This window comes from Hippopotamus amphibius, chromosome 6, assembly GCF_030028045.1.
Source record: "Hippopotamus amphibius kiboko isolate mHipAmp2 chromosome 6, mHipAmp2.hap2, whole genome shotgun sequence".
NCBI lineage: Eukaryota > Metazoa > Chordata > Mammalia > Artiodactyla > Hippopotamidae > Hippopotamus > Hippopotamus amphibius.
Window position 1 is genome coordinate 48,779,495 of NC_080191.1, and position 20,323 is coordinate 48,799,817.

The 20,323-nt window shown below is 40.5% G+C and overlaps 1 protein-coding gene across 2 annotated transcripts in view; it reads left to right on the forward strand.

Annotated features, from left to right (window-relative positions):
• STX11 (syntaxin 11) overlaps positions 1 to 9,956 on the forward strand; it is a 32,230-nt gene extending 22,274 nt beyond the window's left edge. For both annotated transcript variants that reach the window (XM_057740168.1, XM_057740167.1), the window contains one exon: positions 8,339 to 9,956. In XM_057740168.1, coding sequence (XP_057596151.1) covers positions 8,344 to 9,207 — 864 coding nt within the window. In that variant the 5' untranslated portion in view covers positions 8,339 to 8,343 and the 3' untranslated portion in view covers positions 9,208 to 9,956. The remainder of the gene's footprint in view (positions 1 to 8,338) is intronic.
• The last annotated feature ends 10,367 nt before the right edge of the window (positions 9,957 to 20,323 follow it).

Consider the following 20,323-nt stretch of genomic DNA (forward strand, 5'->3'; position numbering starts at 1 on the left):
CTGTTGATTGGCTGATCCATCTTCTGTTGGTGTCTCCTGGCTCATTCATGTAGCTATAGTCAGTTGATCTGTTAGCTGGGGGCTGGATTCAGCCGGCATTACTAAGACTCCTGGGTGCCAGCCCAGGCTTCTTCATATGGTTGTATCGGGGTCCCCAGTAACAAGCTTTTTTGCACAAGTGCTTTTCAAGCCCCTGCTTGCGTTATATTTACTGATATCTCATTAGCAAAAGCAAGTTCCAGTCTCATGGCCACACTGCAGATTCAAGGAGTTGACAAGTAGTCTATACCTGTTGATTGGAGGATGTGCGAAGAATGTGTAGTGCATTTGCTTCAGCCTTCCACAAAGAGTATGAAAAAATTTGGGAGGGGTGGGGGAGAATGAGCCACATAGGAAGTCAGATTAAGAAAGTTGGATGTGAATTGATGGTCATCATATCATGGAAATAATCTTACAATTTGAAGCTTTGATAGTTATCATGAAGATTGTTGGTAGATTGTATATCAGTTGTCCAGTACAAAGGCAGGCTCGTAGTGGACATTCAAGTTTGTCACTGACAATTTTTCCTTCCTTGCTTTACTTAGTAGGTTTGACTGCAGAGGGTTGCTTACCATTGTTAAATGCTTGGTTTTTATCTAATTTCTTGGTCTGATACAACCTGTAAGGGGAGTGAGAGGAATGTCAGTAGCAGTATATGGGGATGTCTGAGGTAAGGTTTGACATTGTAACCGTGAGAAGAGAAACATTTTAAAACAAACAAAAGTGCATGGGAATTCCTTGGCAGTCCGGTGATTAGGACTCAGTGCTTTCACTGCCAAGGGCCCAGGTTCAATCCCTGATCAGGGAACTAAGATCCTGTAAGCCACGTGGCATGGCCAAAAATATAAAAAACAAAGCAAACAAATGTGTATCATCACACAGTTCAAAGATGTTAGTAATGATAATCTGAGTCACTAATAAATTGTGTTCAGTGTCCGCTCTTTTTTGGGCGAGGGGGGAGCTTGCCCTTGGAAGAAAAGGTCATAAATGATTCTGGAAACTCTACTGACTTTTCTTTTTTAAAAAAGTACTCCATGGAATAGTTATGAAATATAAAATTCAATCAAGCTAGACTCAATGATTTATTCCCCATCATTTTTTCTTTCTATATAGATTTCTTCTGTATTTTCCAGTCAAAAGTTTGCTTCACATTCCAGGGCCAAAGCCAAATCAGATGTAACATACAACAACCACCACTGTGTTTGTTTGTAAATGCTGCTACAGATAACAGTGGAAAAACTTGTAGGGATGATTTGACTCTTGAACCTGGAGAGCTCCTCTCTTTACTTTCTCCCTTAGCAAGGCTATCTACTAGCATTCCCTCAGTTGTCACTTCCACATCCCCGACTGTAAAACTTCTGCCTCCAAGTAGCAGTGCTTTGATACTTCAACAGTCTTGGGCCAGTCAAAACCACGGTGAATCTTTGTTAGAAGAGAATTATCTTTGGTTGTTAATAATTTTGTGGGCTTTTAGACAGTTATGATGAGTGACTATCTGACTGCTTTAATAACTGAAACATTACAGTGTTGGGGAAGCTCTGATATGAAAAAACTATTGTGGGAAAGAAAGTAATGGTTGTAATAGTGAAAAGATTTTCCTGTGTTCATCCAGATCTAGGTTATTAGAAGCTAATAATTGCTCCAAATATAAAACCTCAATTCAGGAATGCTACGATCTGGGTACCCCCGCAAATTGCCGGGTTGAAATCCGGCTCATGTACCCCCGCAAATTGCCGGGTTGAAATCCTAACCCCCAAGGTGGTGGTATTGGGAGGTGGGGTCTTTGGGAGGTGACTAGGTCATGAGCATGGAGCCCTCATGGATGGGATGTGCCCTCATAAAAGAGACCCCAGAGAGCTTGCTTGCCTCTTCTGCCATGTGAGGTTAAAGTGAGAAGAAGGGCATTTACGAATGCAGAAGCAGACCTTTACCAGGCCAGGAACGTGACCATACTGGCACCCTGATTTCAAACTTCCAGCCTGCAGAACTGTGAGAAATAAATTTCTGTTGTTTACAAGCAAATTTCTATTGTTTATAAGCCATCTAGTATGTGGTATGTTGTTACAGCAACCCTGAGTTCCCTATAAGATTAACGATTTCAGAAACCTTTCTGGAGCGAGTTCAGGAAAAAGAAGCTAGTGTAGCTTTATGGTTTACAGAAGGGCTCTCAAGTCAGATTTTCTGGATTCAGATCTCAGTTCCATATTTATTAACTGTGTGACTTTAGGCAAGTTGCTTAAAACACTGGGTTTTACTCATTTGAATGAAATTATTATTTACGGATCTGAATCAACCTGCCTTGGAAAGTACAATCCTTGCCCTTTAAGGTTCGTGTTACTCTGGTGTGTCCTAAAAAGTAACCACTGAATTACATTGCCAGAGGACCTATGGGATTTCCTGGCCCCTGCTGCATGTGTGTGGTGGTGATGGGCAGGAGGAACTGGGTGAGGTAGTCGAGAAAGGTGTTTTCAGGATGATCATGTAGGGCTGTGCAAGTTGTGTTCAGCACAAGGGCTGGAAACCCATCCCGTGCCCAGTTCATCGGTCCCTGTGCCCTGGCACAGGGCTGCATCTACCCAGAGATGTCATGTGTCATATGTCAGATGTCATATGATCCCTACACAAGGGCTCATCAAGGCACCATATCGACCAATGGAGGACTTAGGCATAAAGACACATTCTGATTTGTAATCATCATTTTCTTTTAACAAGATTTAAAAAATTGGTATAAAATAAGGATTTAGGAGATAGAGATTATAAAAGCTAAAAATCAGAATGTGGGTGCTACATTCTTGTTTTTTGTGTTTTTTTCCTTTTGTGGTTTTTGTTTTTGTTTTGTTTTGTTTTGCCACACCCTGAAGCATGCGGGATCTTAGTTTCCCTGACCAGGAATTGAACCCGTGCCCCCTGCAGTGGAGGCATAGAGTCTTAATCACTGGACCTCCGGGGAAGTCCCTGGGTGCTACATTTCAAGTCACTGCTTGAAAGTGCTCATTTGGAGCACATATCTGGGGGCAGGATCTTTGTAACTTTATTAATAACTGAATCCTCTGTGTGTGTATGTGTGTGTCAAAATGTGTACTTTAGTTCCTGCTGAAACAAGAGTCCTAAACTTTCTGAACTCACATGACATAAGAATAGTCCCTAAAGCATCTCTTTGTCATCAATACAGAAAGGAAGGCTCTTCCCTGCTTTTGGATTTGTTCCCCTCCTGTCATCTACAAGTCGATCTCCATAATAAACCTCACATGATTTGTACATTGCCCTGCTGCTCTCCATTGCATCTTGCTGTGTCTGAGTTTCTCACATATTGCTGCAAAGCAGGAAAAGTTTTTTTTCCTGATAGTAGGCAAAATTTACTTAATATATGTATTGCTTAATGTATTATAATGTATGTGTTACAAAAAGATATCTTTTTCATTTAATTCTCTCTTTAAAGACTTTATTTCCAAATAGAATTATATTCTGAAGTCCTGGGGTTAGGGCTTCAACATATGAATCCCCACTGCAGATTGGGGAGGTGAGACAATTCAGCCCATAACTACGTATGAACAATTTTTTTCTTGTTTTCCTTAGAATAGTAGGCACAAAGCCTCTCTTTTGTGTGTTGTGTTTATAACTGGTTCCCTTAGAAGCAAATGGGGAATAATGCTTTCGTGGTTATTCCTTGTAGCACCCAACATGTTGTGTTACCGACGTAGTTATCACCCCCACTCATTGATCTGCTGAGGTAGGTAGAAACCTGCTTTTGGAGTCTTCCTTTCCTGCTCCTTCTGAATCCTTCTCTATTAGTTGTTTGCTTACCAAAACTGCCCCACCCTGGGGACTATTATAAGTTGTCCAGGACTGCATGCTGTTTATGAATAGAAAGGTGCCATGATAAGTATCTATGGAATGGGTCACAAATTTGAATGTGCATTAAAAGCACCCAAAGGTCATCCTGGGCCCTCTGAATCAGAATCTCCAGGGTTGCAGGCATCTGCACTGTTGGTAGCTCTCCAGAAGTTGCTGTTGCCTCCTGAAGTCTGAGAGTCACCAAGCTGCCATCATCTGTCTCTTTATTTTCTCTTACATCAAATCATATTGCTCAATGAAAGAAGGCTTACACAATTTCCCCAACTTCTCTATGGGATCCAGGTCTTAGGACAGATGGCATGTGTGCCTGAAAAGAAAATTAGAAAATAGAAGCAGATTTCTGGTAGCTGGTTGTAAATTTTCTTTTGAATTCATCTCCATGTGAATCAAAGCAGGGCTTATTTTAACAGCTTTATGAATACAATTTACCAAAGTTTATGACATTATCCTTCATCATAATGAAACAAAAAGGTCAATAGAATTGTTTGACTTTTCTTTCTCATTTGCCATAGTTCCCTTTTTCAGATATGACAGTACAGAACCAAGCTATTGGGTGTGTAACTTATTTTGATGTTCTTTCTATGCCTACTTCTATGTATTGGTATAACTACAGTAAGGAGTACATTTTAACCTTTTGGGGAACGTTCTTAGAAGACTCTTCGTTGACTTTCTGTTGTAGTTTTTCTCATGTTTGCTTCTTGGCAACCAGGAAACCTTCTGGATCCGTGGGAGCAACTCATTTGGGGCTAGGCTGGGCCAGGAAAGGTGGGCAGGAAGGCAAGGTAAAGGCTACTTTCTTATCTACACTTCCTTAAAGAATCTTGAGTTCCCCACACCCTTCTTATCTCTCTCTTTATCAGATTATGGACTTGAGCCTTCAAGTGAGCTTAGACTTTCATGTGATTTAGGACCCATGGCTTCGGGCTGTTAGGTCTTCAGAAGGAATGACTGTCTCTGAACACCTTCTTCCAAGGCCATTTTCTATATGATTGCAGGGCACTTTTCTCTTCATATTATAAATGAAATGATTTTCCCAAATAGCTTTTTCTGGGCTTTAAGAAAGCAATACAGAGCCTGGGACCTGTCTAGAACGAGTGGGAGACCAACAAGCAGGTCCCTCATGTTCTGGTGTGTGATGCTGCCCCTTAACCACCTTCCATGCGAGTGCCTCCTAAGCCTTCCTTGCATCTATTACCATTTCTTGCCTCATTCATCAAAATTTATCCATTCTCTGTCTTATCCACTTGTTGCAGAATAGAATATATTGGCTACTAACTTAAGCAGATAAATACAGCTCAGCTCCTTACTAACCAACTAATGGACCGTCTCTATGTCACATAAGGTGGTATAACCTGATTGTAATGCATACATCTTAAAGAAGGATCTTAAGGAGGTAGTCCTTTAAACAAATATTTATAATTTTGTGGGGCTTTATTTAATTAGCAAATCTACATAGACATTATAAAAATGTTTGGAAATACAGAAAAGCACAAGGAAATAATTAAAACCACTTATAACACCACAATTTAAAGAAAACTACATTTTGATGTATATTATTCAAGTCTTTATTTCATGATGTATGCATGATAGAACCGCTCATTCTCTTCCTTTTACATACTTTTTCTACCTAAAATGGTATTTACACTTTTCATCCCATTAGATAGCCTTCTAAACTCTGTGATTATGTAGCAGTCAATACCTCATCTTTTGCACCTTTTAATTATTTTTGAATTTCTGTGAAAACTGTGGTGATGAACATATTTACAGCAATGAACTTCACACACCCCTGCATATATCCTTAGAATAAATGTATTTAAGACAAAAAAAATACATATTTTAAAAGCTTTTTAATACATATTATTAAACGGCCCTCAAAATGTTTCTATCAATTTGCCCTCCTACAAGCATTTTTTCAGAGTTCCCAGAATTCTCTTTTAAATTATTATTTTAAAAAGTTCCTGCCAGCTTAGTGGCTTCATTTGCATTTCCTCGTTTTAATAGTGAAGTCCCTCATGCCTCACCTTTATACACCTGCTGGAGATAGTTGAGTATAGTAGTTAAGTGGGGCTACTCTAGAGCCGGACTATTCACTTACCAAGGACCTTGGGTATGTTCCTTAATCTCCCTAAACGCACTTACCAACTCTGATAATGACAATACCTACTTCATGAAGTCCATATGAAGAATATAGAGAGTATCACATGAAAAGTGCTTAGAACATGCTTACTGGCGTTACAGTAAGTACCTGATACATATTAACTATCTCTGTGTTCTCTGGCATTTGTATTTGGTCTTATACGAATTGTCTTTTCATTGTCATTGGGCAAGTGGTTCTTTTGGTTTTTGTTTTGGGGAGGCAGGAGTTTTTAATATTGATAGTATGTTAACCCATTATCTATAATATATTGAAATCCCCATCCCCCCAATTTATGTTTGTCTTTAAATTTTGTCCAAAATGAGGAAATATTTGGATATCAGGCAGTTCAGGCCAGGGAAGGCATAGTTTTGGTCCAGCCTGGGTCTTTTTTCTGCCTCTCAGTTGTGCTTCTGTGAGTCACCTTCCCTATCACTGAGAAAGTCAGGTATTGATTTTTGCTACCAGAAAGGAGAAATGGCATTTTAAGCAGGATAACTTGTATTAAAAATCACCACTATGGAATAAAACTTTGCTTAATTTATGTAAATTATGATCATGGCGATGAGAACCCATGGTTAATATTTCACCATTTTCCATTTATCACTAAATCCAACTTGTCAGCATTCCATTAGTGGTGCGATAAAATTAATTACTTCAACTTGAGGGAAGCTTTTAATTTAAGATCAAGATCCCTGATAGACTGAGTAGCCCTTAAGTGCTAGTACTTTTCCCTTTTCTGCAAATTATATAGAAAGAGAATCTAGCCACAAAATCTTGTATAAAAAGGTGAAATGTTCATTATTTTGGCATATATACACACTATTAAAAATGAAAGTTTTTCACTTCATTGGAAATAATATGAGAAGAGAATACTGTTTTTGCCTTGCTAAGCAGGGAATTGATCAGAACCACCCTTATAAAAACATGCAAATACTGCTTGAGCTGCCAACTTGTTTCAAAAAGCTATTAAGAATGGCCAAATATTGGGGCTTCCTAGGTGGTGCAGTGGTTAAGAATCCGCTTGCCAATGCAGGGGACACGGGTTCGACCCCTGCTCCAGGAAGAGCCCACATGCCGTGGAGCAGCTAAGCCCATGCACTGCAACTGTTGAGCCTGCACTTTAGAGCCTGTGAGCCACAACTATTGAGCCCATGTGCTGGAGCCCGTGCACCACAACGAAGAGTAGCCCTCACTCACAACTAAAGAAAGCCCGCACACAGCAAAAAAGACCCAATACAGCCAATTAAATAAATAAAATTATAAAAAAGAAAAGAATGGGCCAATATTGCGGCTGTGTGATGGATAATTGGGAGTGTGTTACATTATTGCCACTTGGCTTGTGTACGATTGAAATTTTCCACATAAAACGTTTTTAAAAAGCAGTTTTGTTAGTGACACTTACCACTAGGGACCTTGGGAAAAACTGAACGTCTTTTACTTCTGATTCTTCATCTGGCTTTTGCTATGTGATTCCTGCCAAATAAATATCTTCTTTCTGCTCACCTCTCCTACTTATTAAAATCACATAAAACACTTAACTGTTTTCTTATCTCTTTTACTCTTAATATCTTCCATTAGAATATATTTTGGGGTTTTTCTCCCCAAATATTTTTAAGTACTGACTATCAAACAAACATTCAAACTTAAGTATGTACGGGTGATATTAGGCAGAAAAGCAAGGAAATTTCAACTCTTTGTCTTTATTTTGTCTTTTTCATTTTGTTGTTTTACTTTAAGCATGTTTTATTTTTTATAACATTTTAAAGATAAAAAATTAAACCATGATTTATATTGTGATGATGTACAGGACTGAGGATGCTCACCAGTGCTGAAATAGACACAGAATAGACAACACTTAGAGTTGGCCCCAAAGCCTTGTAAATTAACTGTCCTTATTTAACAATATTTATCTTTGCAAGTCTTTCCTTCTTATTTTTCCTTTCTCTGGTGTGTTTTGATTTACAATTATTGGAGAACTGTAAAGCAAGAAAAAGAGATGGGTTCCCAATGCAATCTAAAATTTGAAATTGCTGGTTGAGTTCCGGGTACCTCTACTATTGAACTGAGATACCTACAAGCTATGAAATACAAATGTGTTCGTGACTCTCGGTCACATTAGTCCTTTACTCATAAGCAAAATGTTATGAAACATTCAGCTCCTTTAGTACATTTCTTACCTACACCCGGGAGTAAAAAATTGGGAGTGCTGAACAGTGAGCAGAATGTTTCTTTATTTCACTCTAATTCTCTCAATGCAAATATTTGACTCTTGCTAGAGGAATTTAACCTCCGTATTTCTCTTTGCAGGCAAAATGAAAGACCGGCTAGTAGAACTTGTGGAGTTAACCAAGAACTATGACCAGCAGTTCCCAGACAACGACGATGAATCTGACTCGTCCCCTGAGGACATCGTGTTCGAGACCGACCACATCCTGGAATCCTTGTACCGAGACATCCAGGACCTTCAGAATGAAAACCAGCAGCTGACTGCTGACGTGAAGCGGCTGGGAAAGCAGAACGCCCGCTTCCTCACGTCTATGCGGCGCCTCAGCAGCATCAAGCGCGACACCAACTCCATTGCCAAGGACATCAAGGCGCGGGGCGAGAGCATCCACCGGAAGCTGAGCGCCATGAAGGCGCTGAGCGAGAATGCCGAGGCCGAGCACGGCGCAAACTCGGCCGTGGCGCGAATCGCGCGCGCACAGTTCAGCGCGCTCACCCGCACCTTCCAGGCCGCCATGCACGAGTACAACCAGGCCGAGATGAAGCAGCGCGAAAACTGCAAGATCCGCATCCAGCGCCAGCTGGAGATCATGGGCAAGGACGTGTCGGGCGACCAGATCGAGGACATGTTCGAACAGGGCAAGTGGGACGTGTTCTCCGAGAACTTGCTGGCCGACGTGAAGGGCGCGCGGGCGGCCCTCAATGAGATCGAGAGCCGCCACCGCGAGATGCTGCGGCTGGAGAGCCGCATCCGCGACCTTCACGACCTCTTCCTTCAGATGGCCATGCTGGTGGAGCAGCAGGCTGACACCCTGGACGTCATCGAGTTAAACGTGCAGAAGACCCTCGACTACACCGGCCAGGCCAAGGTGCAGGTGCGCAAGGCTGTGCAGTACAAAAAGAAGAACCCCTGCCGGACCATCTGCTGCTTCTGCTGCCCCTGCCTCAACTAGCAGGTGGCCTGCAGCCCGCCACACCCCATCCCCGACGGGAATGGGCCGGTAAGCACACTGGGAAAGATTCTGACGCCATCTGCACGGGGGTGAGTTGCCCTAATCCCTAGGGTCCTCAGCCTTTAGAGAAGGAAAAAACTCGAGGTCCAAGAATTCCAGCCTAGCTCGTACTAGGAACGAGGGTTGATCCCACCCGCGTTGTCATCAGTAAGAACTTATGCCCACTAAGATTTCGTGAGGTCATTATATGGCACATAGCACCCTTGCCTCTTAAAGGAAGACAAATAAGGAACTGACGTTGTAGCCTACTCTAGGGTAGATGGCCAAGGCATGTTTGTATATGAACCTCTTAAGGAGGAAGTCAGTTCTGCATCGGCTCACAGTATGAACTCGTTGTTAAAACTTCAGTTCATTTACCCTATCCTAAAAGTACCTTGGTTCTGTTCATTTTCAAGTGAACTGACCTTGGGAAAAACTGCACATCTTCCATTTCTGATTCTTCATCTGGTTTATGCTATGTGATTTCCACCTGGATGTATATCTTCTTTATGCTCATGTCCTCTACTTATTAAAATCACATTTAACACTTACTCTATCCTTACCTCTTTCCTTTTAATGTCTTCCATAAGAATGTATTTTGGGATTTTTTTTCCAAAAATTTTTAAGCACTGAGTATTGAACAAGCACTCAAATTGAAGTATGGATGTCACATTTTATATATATATTTCATAAATAAAAGTAATTTAAAATTTATCTTTGTAGTTGATTATTACGAATGTACCTATGTGTAAATGTGAAGTACCAATATAATGCATGTACATAATGACCAGTTGGTTTAACTTTACTTTTGTAAATATAGTATATAAATATCAAGAAAGGGACTTCCCTAGTGGCACGTGGTTAAGAATCTGCCTGCCAATGCAGGAGACACCGGTTCGATCCCTGGTTGGGGAAGATACCACATGCCAGGGAGCAACCAAGTCTGTGCTCCACAACTACTGAGCCTGTGCTCTAGAGCTCAAGAGTCACAACTACTGAGCCTGCATGCTGCAACTACTGAAGCCTGTGTCCCTAGAGCCTGTGCAATGAGAAGCCACTGCAATGAGAAGCCCATGCACCACAATGAAGAGAAGCCCCCACTCGCCACAGCTAGAGAAAGCCTGTATGCAGCAACAAAGACTCAATGCAGCCAAAAAAATAAATTAAAAAAATTTTTAAAATAAAAAATAAATATCAAGGAAAACATTTTTTAGTGGCTATTGGTGTTTTGCTTGTTTTGAATTTATCTCACTCCCATCTGCATCTCCATAGTCCAATTTGGGTCAAAACTTTATTTTGAACAACTCTGAGTTGGTTATAATGGCAAAAAACAGATGTAAAATGCTGAAAATGCATACAGAACTAGAAATAATAAAACACTGTCTTAGAAATAATTACTTTTGTTTTACTGTGGCCCATTCCTTCATACATTGAAATGTAGTAATTCAAAATAAAATAATCCTGTTTTTCAAGTTAATTTAATAAACATTACATTATAAACATCCTTTTTCATGCATTTGTGTCTTGACCATTTATATCTTAGTCTCCTTTTTCAATTATTGTTTTAAAAAATTCTTCTACTACCTGCCTGAGGCTGCAACAGCTGGATGGAACTCTGAATAGAGGTGTGGGAATGAAAAAGAATTCACATGGGGGTGTGTTGCTTTCTCTCCTGAATTATTTATAATAATTTAGCAAAGTCATCATGTTTTGGAGATGTAGTTTCGTTTGCAAACTTTGTGATGCCCTGCCCACACTTATCATGTTTCCTGTCTTTCGAGTCAACTCTTAACTCTTTCCTCTCCTTATTTAATAAATGAGAGTTTATTCAGTGGTCATTATTCTCAGGTCCTTCAGACAGTGAAATTTTAAAAGAAGTAGAAAGTAGAGTATGTGAACTGTTTGGAAGTCACTGACTAACCTGCTTATGACCATGAAATCTAAGCCTGCTTCTAATTTTAATTTCATGGTTAAATATGAGAATTGTGGAAACCAAGTCCCGCTGGATTCTTTTCAGATTTCTCCCAATTCTTTCTCAGCCAATTCCAGGAATACGTTTCACCTTTGACCTAATTCCCTTTCTCTAAAAAAAAAAGAAAAGAAAAAAGAAGAGGAACTGTGAAAGACACAGCTCCATTGCTATGTCTTTCATGGTAGGGAAGAGATATTGGAAAAACAGGCCACCAGCCAGTTTCCACAGAGAGTTCATGATTTAAACCCGTAAAGCATTTTCTTCATTTGGAACCATTATAAAAGTCAAGGAGTTTGCTGGCTCTGTGTATTTTTTAATTGGAGAATTAGGTAAACACTTTAATATACTAAGAGATTAGTGAACTGTTGCTTATTGGAAGGCAAGAATTTTTCTTCCTACTTTTTAGTAACTGTCTGGGTGTGGCATAGCGGTTAAGAACACAGATTCAGGACCCCACTCTCTGGGTTTAAACCATGACTTAGCCATATACCAGCTGTATGAGACTTGTGCCTCAGTTTCCTCATCTGTTAAATGGATGTGATAGGATCTACCTCATACAGTTGTTGGAAGAAGTGGATGACTAAATATGTAAAAGCACTTAGGACAGTGCCTGGCACATGCTAAGTGCTGTGTTCATTATTGTTTTTGCATAACTTTCTTGTAGACTGAGAGAACTGCTATTAACTTAGTTAAATGAATAGTTATTAACTTCTGAGGAAAAATAAATGCTTATTATTCTGTTAATAGTCTTTAAAAGAATAAAAAAACCAAGACCCTATCTTCTTTGAATATTAGGGTTATAAAATCTTTTTTTTACAATGAAAGATCTGTTTTCACAGTGGCATTTCATTTCTGCTTATAACCAAGCATGTTATGAAGATGAAATTAGATGTTCCACTCAAAAAAGAGTTAAGCAGGAAGCAGCTGTTCTGCTCAATTTGGCAAGTGCTGTCCCCTAATTCTTTCCAAGCTGTGAGTCAAAAAGTCCCAGAAGAATTTCAGTTGTGGCGGCCAGGTCACAACAGACTAAAGGAAAGGGATCAGTTGGCTTTTCCCACATCCTGCCCTGTTTCCCAGAAGCCCTTCCTGGCTCTGACTGCCATGCCAAGATGTGAGTGAAATGCTGGCTTTTTCCTTAGGAAAGGGTGCTCCAGTGACACCAAGAGGGCCTGAAGAGCTGGGTTTACCTGATCCTGTGATGCTCGTTTGGCAAACTCTGGAAGTTGACTTTGGGTAAGAAGAAGACTTTGTGGCAAATCTGCAAATTTCATACACTAATATCACTTATGTACACAATGAAAGAACCAATCACAAAGAACAATAGATCCTTCAGGGGGTGAAGGTGGCATTCTTTTAAAGCTATTTTAACATATGCAGTGACTCCTTCTAACTAGCCAAATGCTCAATCCTACAGTCACAGCCACAGACTATAGGTGGTGACAACTCCAGAAATATCAAAAATAGGAAAGGTGCTCACCTAGAGTGCATCAGTATCCAGGATAATAAGAGTTAGAATTTATAAAAAGCTGATCAGGGACTTCCTAGGTGGCTCAGTGGTTAAGAATCTGCCTGCCAATGCAGGGGACAAGTGTTCGATCCCTGTTCCAGGAAGATCCCACATGCCTCGGAGCAACTAAGCCCGTGTGCCACAACTACTGAGCCTGCACTCTGGAGCCCGAGAGCCACAACTATTGAGCCCGTGTGCCACAAGCCTGTGTGCCGCAACTATTGAAGCCCTCGTGCCTAGATTCTGTGCTCCACAACAAGAGAAGCCACCGCCGTGAGAAGCCCATGAACCACAACGAAGAGTAGCCCCTGCTCACCGCAACTAGAGAAAACCTGTGTGCAGCATCGAAGACCCAAAGCAGCCAATAAAAAAATTAAGAAAAAAAAAAAGACAGTGGTCTCCACATTAAAAAAAAAAAAGCTGATCAATAATATGAAAATGTTTGAACTGTGACATCACAGGAGTAAATTGATGGCCTTTCACGATAGCAACTTGGAAAAAGAACAGGGTTCTTCTTGTACCAATGCTTTATGTATATTTAAAAACAGTTTCAGTGTTTTATAGTTAAATGTCATATGCAAATATTTTTCAGACTCTACAGTATAAACTTCCCATCTTGACAGGAAACTACTGAATATTGTGCATAGCTTAAAAATAATAAAATAGGAAAAAAAATAATAAAATAGGGTAAGACTGGTCTTGATCCTACCATTCTATTTTCTACCATCAGACGCCCCTCTTCAAAATACGCAAGGTATCTTGAACTACAGCAGGTAAGTCACTCATTTGTAATCAAGGTGATAGTTTGAAATATCCATTTGTAACAGTTGACTTGCTTTGGTAGCAGAATTGAAAATCACTGGAATTAATAAAATAGTATTGTTGGGAATGGAAAGTGAACAGGATCTAGAATGTAACTTCACCATCATATAAGTGTTGAGCATCTTAATTACCAACATGTGTTATAAAGAATGGACAAGATGTCCTTATACACATAACAATACATGTTGGTAGAATACTTTTTTTGTTTCTTGGCCACGTGACTGGCAGGATCTCAGTTCTCCGACCAGGGATTGATCCTGGGCCCTGGCAGTGAAAGATTGGAATCCTAACCACTAGGCAACCATGCAACTTCCCTATAAGCTGCTTTGATTTCATTTTTTTTTCATGGCAATTCTATGAAGTAATATTACCATCTCATTTTTTCTAAGAAGTGGAAACTAAGAATGCAGTCCTGTGCTTGGCACTGGGCCTAGATTTGGGGGCAGTATCCTGGGAGCAGGGGTAGGTCTTGGTGAGAGGAAGAGAAATGGGACTGCAGAAAAAGCTACTTTGGAGAAGCAGATCATCCAAGGGAATGGTCAACCTGAAAAGGCTGCACGGAGAGAGAATGAAGGTCTGTGTCACAGGAACTGAAGTTGGCAGAACTGGGGGCAAATTGAGACCAGGATTGGCTGCCACAAGGTAGAGCCAGGAAGACTCTGTACCTTATTAAAGGTACAGACCAAGGTGGGATGCAAAGAAAGTTGTAAAACTAAGTTTTAAGAAGGGATTCCCCCCCGTCCCCTTTTTATTCTTCCAGTCAAACGAAACAAAGATTATTTTAAAAATTGTGGACAAAATACGTTGGCTTAGGTTTCAGCTGTACATATTCCTCTCTCATGAGGCATCTAGTAGGGTAATTTACACAAAACACTTAGCTCCCTGCTTCTAGTCATAAAAGGCTGTGTTTCAGGGAGGTGTCTTTGGGCATCGGTCCTAAACTGTCCTCAATCACTGAGGTCTCTTTTTATGAGGCTGCCCCGAGATGCTTCGGTCCATTTTCCTAAGTATGTCAGGTTAGCTCCACTTCCCCACACACATACAGAATCCTAAGGGATTTATAATACTTGCTCAATATAAAAATGCTCAACAGCAGTTGTATTGTGCAGAGAAATAACTGGCAAGGTCATTCCTTCTGCTGTAGGAATTGAAGATCAAGGAGAGATTGGAGGACCCCAAACTGCCCTTCCTTTGAGCTGTGAGCTTGGCTGGCTTGCATGGCCTCACTCTCCCTGTTGAAGCCGTCCTGGCAGACCTCCTGTTACGTGCCTCCCAGCTGCCAGTAGCTGGTGCTCCAACTCTTCCAAAAGATGGTTTTGGACCATATCAAGAAGAGAATCTCCAGCGGGGTAGAGAGGATATACAAGGAATGTCACCCCTAGGTAAGAAGAAATTATTTAGCCTGCATGTGACAAAACAGGAATTTCTCTTGCGGCTAGGAATGTTTAACTAGTTCATTCTTTCGCCCTGCCCTGTGGTTTACCCTGGTCTAAAGCATCCTTAAAAGGGCATAAATGAGGTAGCGCGGTCTCTCTTCATGACCTTCATTGCACTTGGTAATCTGGTTCGTGGAAGAAACCTGTCAAACAAGAAATGTTACTGAGTGGCAAGATGTTAAAACATGCCTGTACCCAGGAGAAAGTAAAACTGTCTGGGAAATGAAAGAATGTGCCAGTTATTTCAATGCTGGGACTCAGTAGGGGAGCTTCTTGTGTTTGGCACCCTGCCTTGGCTGTTATCAATAACTTTGCAACAAGTGCTCATTTCCAAAAGGAAATCACAGCTTTATTAGCAAAAGTTGCATCCCTTCTGACTGATAATAGTTTGTGTTACATTAAAAATGACTGGCAGTACACATCGGGGATATGGAAATGGTGGAGAGAAATCCTTTCCTTCTTGATAAGACAAGAGGCTTAAAATAAATATTTTTGGAAAGAATCATCCAGTGGTGTGAATAAATTTGAGGTTTAAATAAGATGAAAGGAAGAAGGAAGGATGACCTATTCCTAAGGCCAGACAGCAAGATAAACCTGGACACCCAAAAGAGCAGAGTGGGATCGGGGACATGGCTGAAGTGGACTGAAGAAATTGAATCTGGAAGCTGAAAATACTAAAAGTAGACTTCCCTGTGAACTAACCCAATTGATTTTCATCTGTGAACTAATAAACAGAAATGGTGAGCAAATGACTTCCTTGGCTGACGTCAACAGGGACCATAGTTTCGCTTAGAAGTTGGTAGGTTATCTTTTTTCCCCCTTTGTGTATGTCCTGTGAGTAGAATTTGGTTGAATTATGTACTGTGATATTCTGTAATATGATTTTGTTTGGGCTTAAATTCATATAGTAAGTGGGTTGAAAATTTTGGAAATTTCTCCTCACGCCTAAAGGCCTGTATAGATTGCTGATAACTCAGAGGCTTTATATTCACTTGCATATTGATTTATTTTCCTTTTACTTTTTTGTAAAAAAAAAAAGTGTGCCTCATAGTTTGATAAAGTATAATTGCCAGTCCTCTCTTCACCTCACTATTGCATTATTCTTTAACAGTAAATAAAACTGGGGGACACTGATGCGAGTAATTCCATTCAGTCTACTGTTTCTTTGCTTGGTCTGCTTTTTTATTCAGAAGAAAATTTATATGTGTGTGTATATATACATAAAATAAAAAGCATAATATATACATTTATATATACATGTATTTCCATTTTCAAAAATTTCACAAAGACATGAAAACAAAATGGATACTACAGGTTATACCTCAAATGAAAACTCCTGGAATTAAGGTACACCATGTAACAACTGAGTGATTGAATCACCTTCTTAAAGTATGTTGCCGGAGCAAAACAGAAGGAAATATTCATGCATTCAGATTTATATTACCAACTCTTCTGATTCATTTGACAGGAGAAAGAGGCTGTGATTTGCCAATGTCCACATACCTTGTGTGGGCTCAGCTGACAGGATTTGCCTTCTGCATAGCTACATCTGCACACTACACAGCTATAGTACATCATCAGATGTGGTTAACGCAACTAAGAAAAAGGGGGAGGGAAATGACTGCTCCCTAGTGCTTGGTAGCATAGAAACACAGAGGTGCCTCATATATTTTTCAGAGTATTGGGTCAAACGAGTTAGCCCACACACCGCCATGTGAAATGGCCAAGGAGTCTACCCTTGACTCTTTCTTCTCTATACCTTCTTTGTAGGTGATCTCATCCATCCCATGGTTTCATTACCTTATGGTGATAATTTCCAAACTTCTATGGAGAGAAGATTGGTCACTGGTGACCCCAGCAGCTCTCTTTAGTTTGCTTGATAAGGAGGAAACATACAGTCTCAATTGCACCCAAGGTATCCAGGTGCTGTCAGCGTGAGTGGGCAACCTCCCTGAGCAGGTGGCACTTGAGCGAGACTCTTCTGTTCGCAAGACTGCTCTTATTCTCATCTTTGAAAAATATTGTTTTTGAGTTGCAGGGGTGAGCTCATAATGAATGTAGCTGGGTCCTGCCCAAGCATATCCTGGGATCACTACACACAACATGGCATTACCCTGGGGCTACTCCCTCCCCGCCTGTGGTTCCGCTGGCGCGTGGGCACAGGCATTTGCCTGAGCCATTCACTCAATAATCTACATCTTTGGCCTAGACTTGTCTCCTGAACTGCAGACTTTTATATCCTACTGTCTACTTGACTTCTCTTCCTGAATGTCCCACAGGTTCTTCAAACTCAGCATTCTGTTCTTCCTCCGATGGACCACCTTCAGTTAATGGAATCATTGCCCTCCCAGATATCTAGAGGCAAATCATTGCCCTCCAGAATCAGCTTCATTCAGTTCTATCCTCTCTGTCCACAACCAAATGAAAATAAAGAATTGCTGTTTATACTTAAAAAAAAAAAAAGAATATTTGTGGGCTATTGCGTGCTTAGTGTCATCCAAAACGCACACCAGATACTTGAGCTGCAAGGGCAGCTACAATTTTCTGTCTGGATTTTCCTAATTGACCCAACAAGAAAGCTTCACACATCAGGAATTGTGTTTTGATTTACATTTAAGTTTATATAATCATCAATGTGGTTGTTCATTCAATAAACGCTTAAGTACAGAGCTGATATTTCTTAACTCTGGTGCAAACTTGCATACATATTTCTTTTACATACGTTTTTAAGTTGCCTGGAACCAGCTTCTTGCAGACCTGTTGTCCCAGCATAACTTTTAATAGCTTTTCCTTTCACTTTCACAAGTGTCTGAGTTTGGACAGTAAATTGTATGGCCACCCAACATACATGCGATATACAATTTGGGTGTCCCTTTGTATGACATTTTCTAAGTTCACCCTGCCCCTTAATATCTAGACAATTTAGTCTGAGTCTCCACGCTGAGTGGCTGCAGGAAGACCCTACCTTTTGTTAGATTGTCCCTCTTCTTGCTGTGGAGGCTGTGAGGACAGAGGATATGGCCTTTCTTCACTGCCACTTCCTGAGGCCATGTTTCTTACTTGCCAAAAACACAAAGTGAAATAAATATCCCTGAAAAAAAGATTAAGTATAATAACACAAGGAAGAGAGAAAATTAAGAAAAACTAAAATGTTAAAATAAAGGGGTTAAGATAGAAATGTCATGAAAAGTGAACTATTACAAGATAAAATAACTAGATTTAATTATGAAATAAAAATTAAAAGCTACAACGTATAAAATAAAATCAAAACATGAATATAGATTAAGAGAAAACTCTAAACTTAACAAGGAATAAATATAATTTCAATTGGATGTAAAGTAATAATACTTTTTTAAAAATGTTTTTTACCTCATGATGAGAACCTTTAAAAATTTATTTATTTATTTATTTATTTATTTATTTACTTATTTATTGGCTGCGTTGGGTCTTCATTGCTGCACATGGTCTTTCTCTAGCTGCAGCGAGCAGGGGCTACTCTTCATTGTGGTGCGCAGGCTCCTCATTGCCGTGGTTTCTCTTGTTGATAACCATTGCACCACTTAAGAAATCCAGTCATAATAATTTTAAAGGAAATGCAAATAAAGACAAAGTAAGGAAAACAAGATAGAGGCAGAACACTTAAAGAATGAAGAACTAAAATAGAAATGGGGAAAATTAGATAAAATGAGTAAAATGAGATGATACATGTAAAGTGCTTCTCACAGTAGTGATGTTAAGACACTGCTCCATAAAACAAAATTTGTCTTTAATAAAATTGGAAAACAAAAGATGAGGAGGAAGGGAGGAGAAAGTAAACAGCCCTGAAGAAAGCGGGGTAAGAGTCCTTTGCAAAATTCCCACTGGACTTCTCAATAGTTGAGTCCTGAATTGCTGGGAGATGGGAGACACCAGGAAATATGAACCTCCATCCCCTGACCCTTATCCCATGTCCCAGCAAACTTGCATCCCTTTGTGGTACCTCTGGCTCAGAGCTGTCTGAAAGAGCCTCACCACAATTTCAGCAGAGTCAGGGTTGGTTGGCCTCACACTCACTCAGCCACCAACTCTGTTCTTTGGAACCCAGAAGAATAGCACACTCAGGTATCTGAAAGTGCCTGGAAAGTATTTGGTAATCACCAGTGTAAGCAAACAGAATGCTTCTCATTCTCACCTTCGCATGAGAAAATATGTCCTAGTGTTGATGCTGTTTAGTGATAATGTTACCGACCTGGCTCTTGCACTCTTTAATCAATAGAAATTGGTAAGCAGGACTTCCTAGGTTGTGCAGTGGTTAAGAATCCACCTGCCAATGCAGGAGACACAGGTTCGATCCCTGCTCTAGGAAGATCCCACATACCGCAGAGCAACTAAGCCCGTGTGCCACAACTATTGAGCCTCTGTGTCACAACTACTGAAGCCCAAGTGCCTAGAGCCTGTGCTCCACAAGAGAAGCCACCGCAATGAGAAGCCCGCATACTACGATGAAGAGTAGCCCCTGCTCGCTGCAACTAGAGGAAGCCCGTGTACAACAACGAAGACCCAACGCAGCCAATAAATAAAGTAATTAATTAAAAAAATAGAAATTAGTAAGGGGCCAGACAAGAAATTCAGGCAAGGCTTTACTGAGACTTGGGCTAAAATGAGTAATACGTTCCCTTTCTCGCTCCCTGAGGAGGGGTGAGGTTGTCCCTTAAATCTGGTGAGGGTAGGACCAGATCCATGCGTTGGGGTTGGAGGGGTGATTTAAATGGTCTGCCCACCCCCTTGGTGGTGCTGTGTGCAGAGATCATGTCCAGTACCCTGCTTTTGCTCCTGACACCTCAGAAGTGGCAGTTGGGTTTTTGGTCTTATCGTACCTTGTCGTTCACAATTTGTCCCAACTGCACATGTACACAGTTACTTTTAGTCCCTTATAGTTTCTTTGTATCCTGTTACTCAAGGAGAGGTTTGTCCTGGTGCAAGCACTGCAGCAAAGGATCCCAGGTCCCAGATGCCAGCCTGTCTCAATAATATTCTGAAAATCTATGATATGGCCATATTTCTTCATTATTGAGATAAAGAAGGGGCTTAACAGTAACCTGGAAGTTGAAGTGTTTATCTGATGTTGAAATAAAAGGGTGTTAGAATGAGATTAGGAAGTGAGAGATGTCTGGGAAAGTGAAAATGAAGATTCCGTCAAAGACAAGACACACCTGAGGAGAAGGCAGCTTCAGTGTTCCACACAATAACTGTGTATTTATTTAAATACAGAAAGACAGCAAGTGCACCCTCAGGAGAAAGGCTCACTTAGCAGAAAAAGATAAACAACAAGAAATCAAGCCAATAATGGAGAATCAGTCA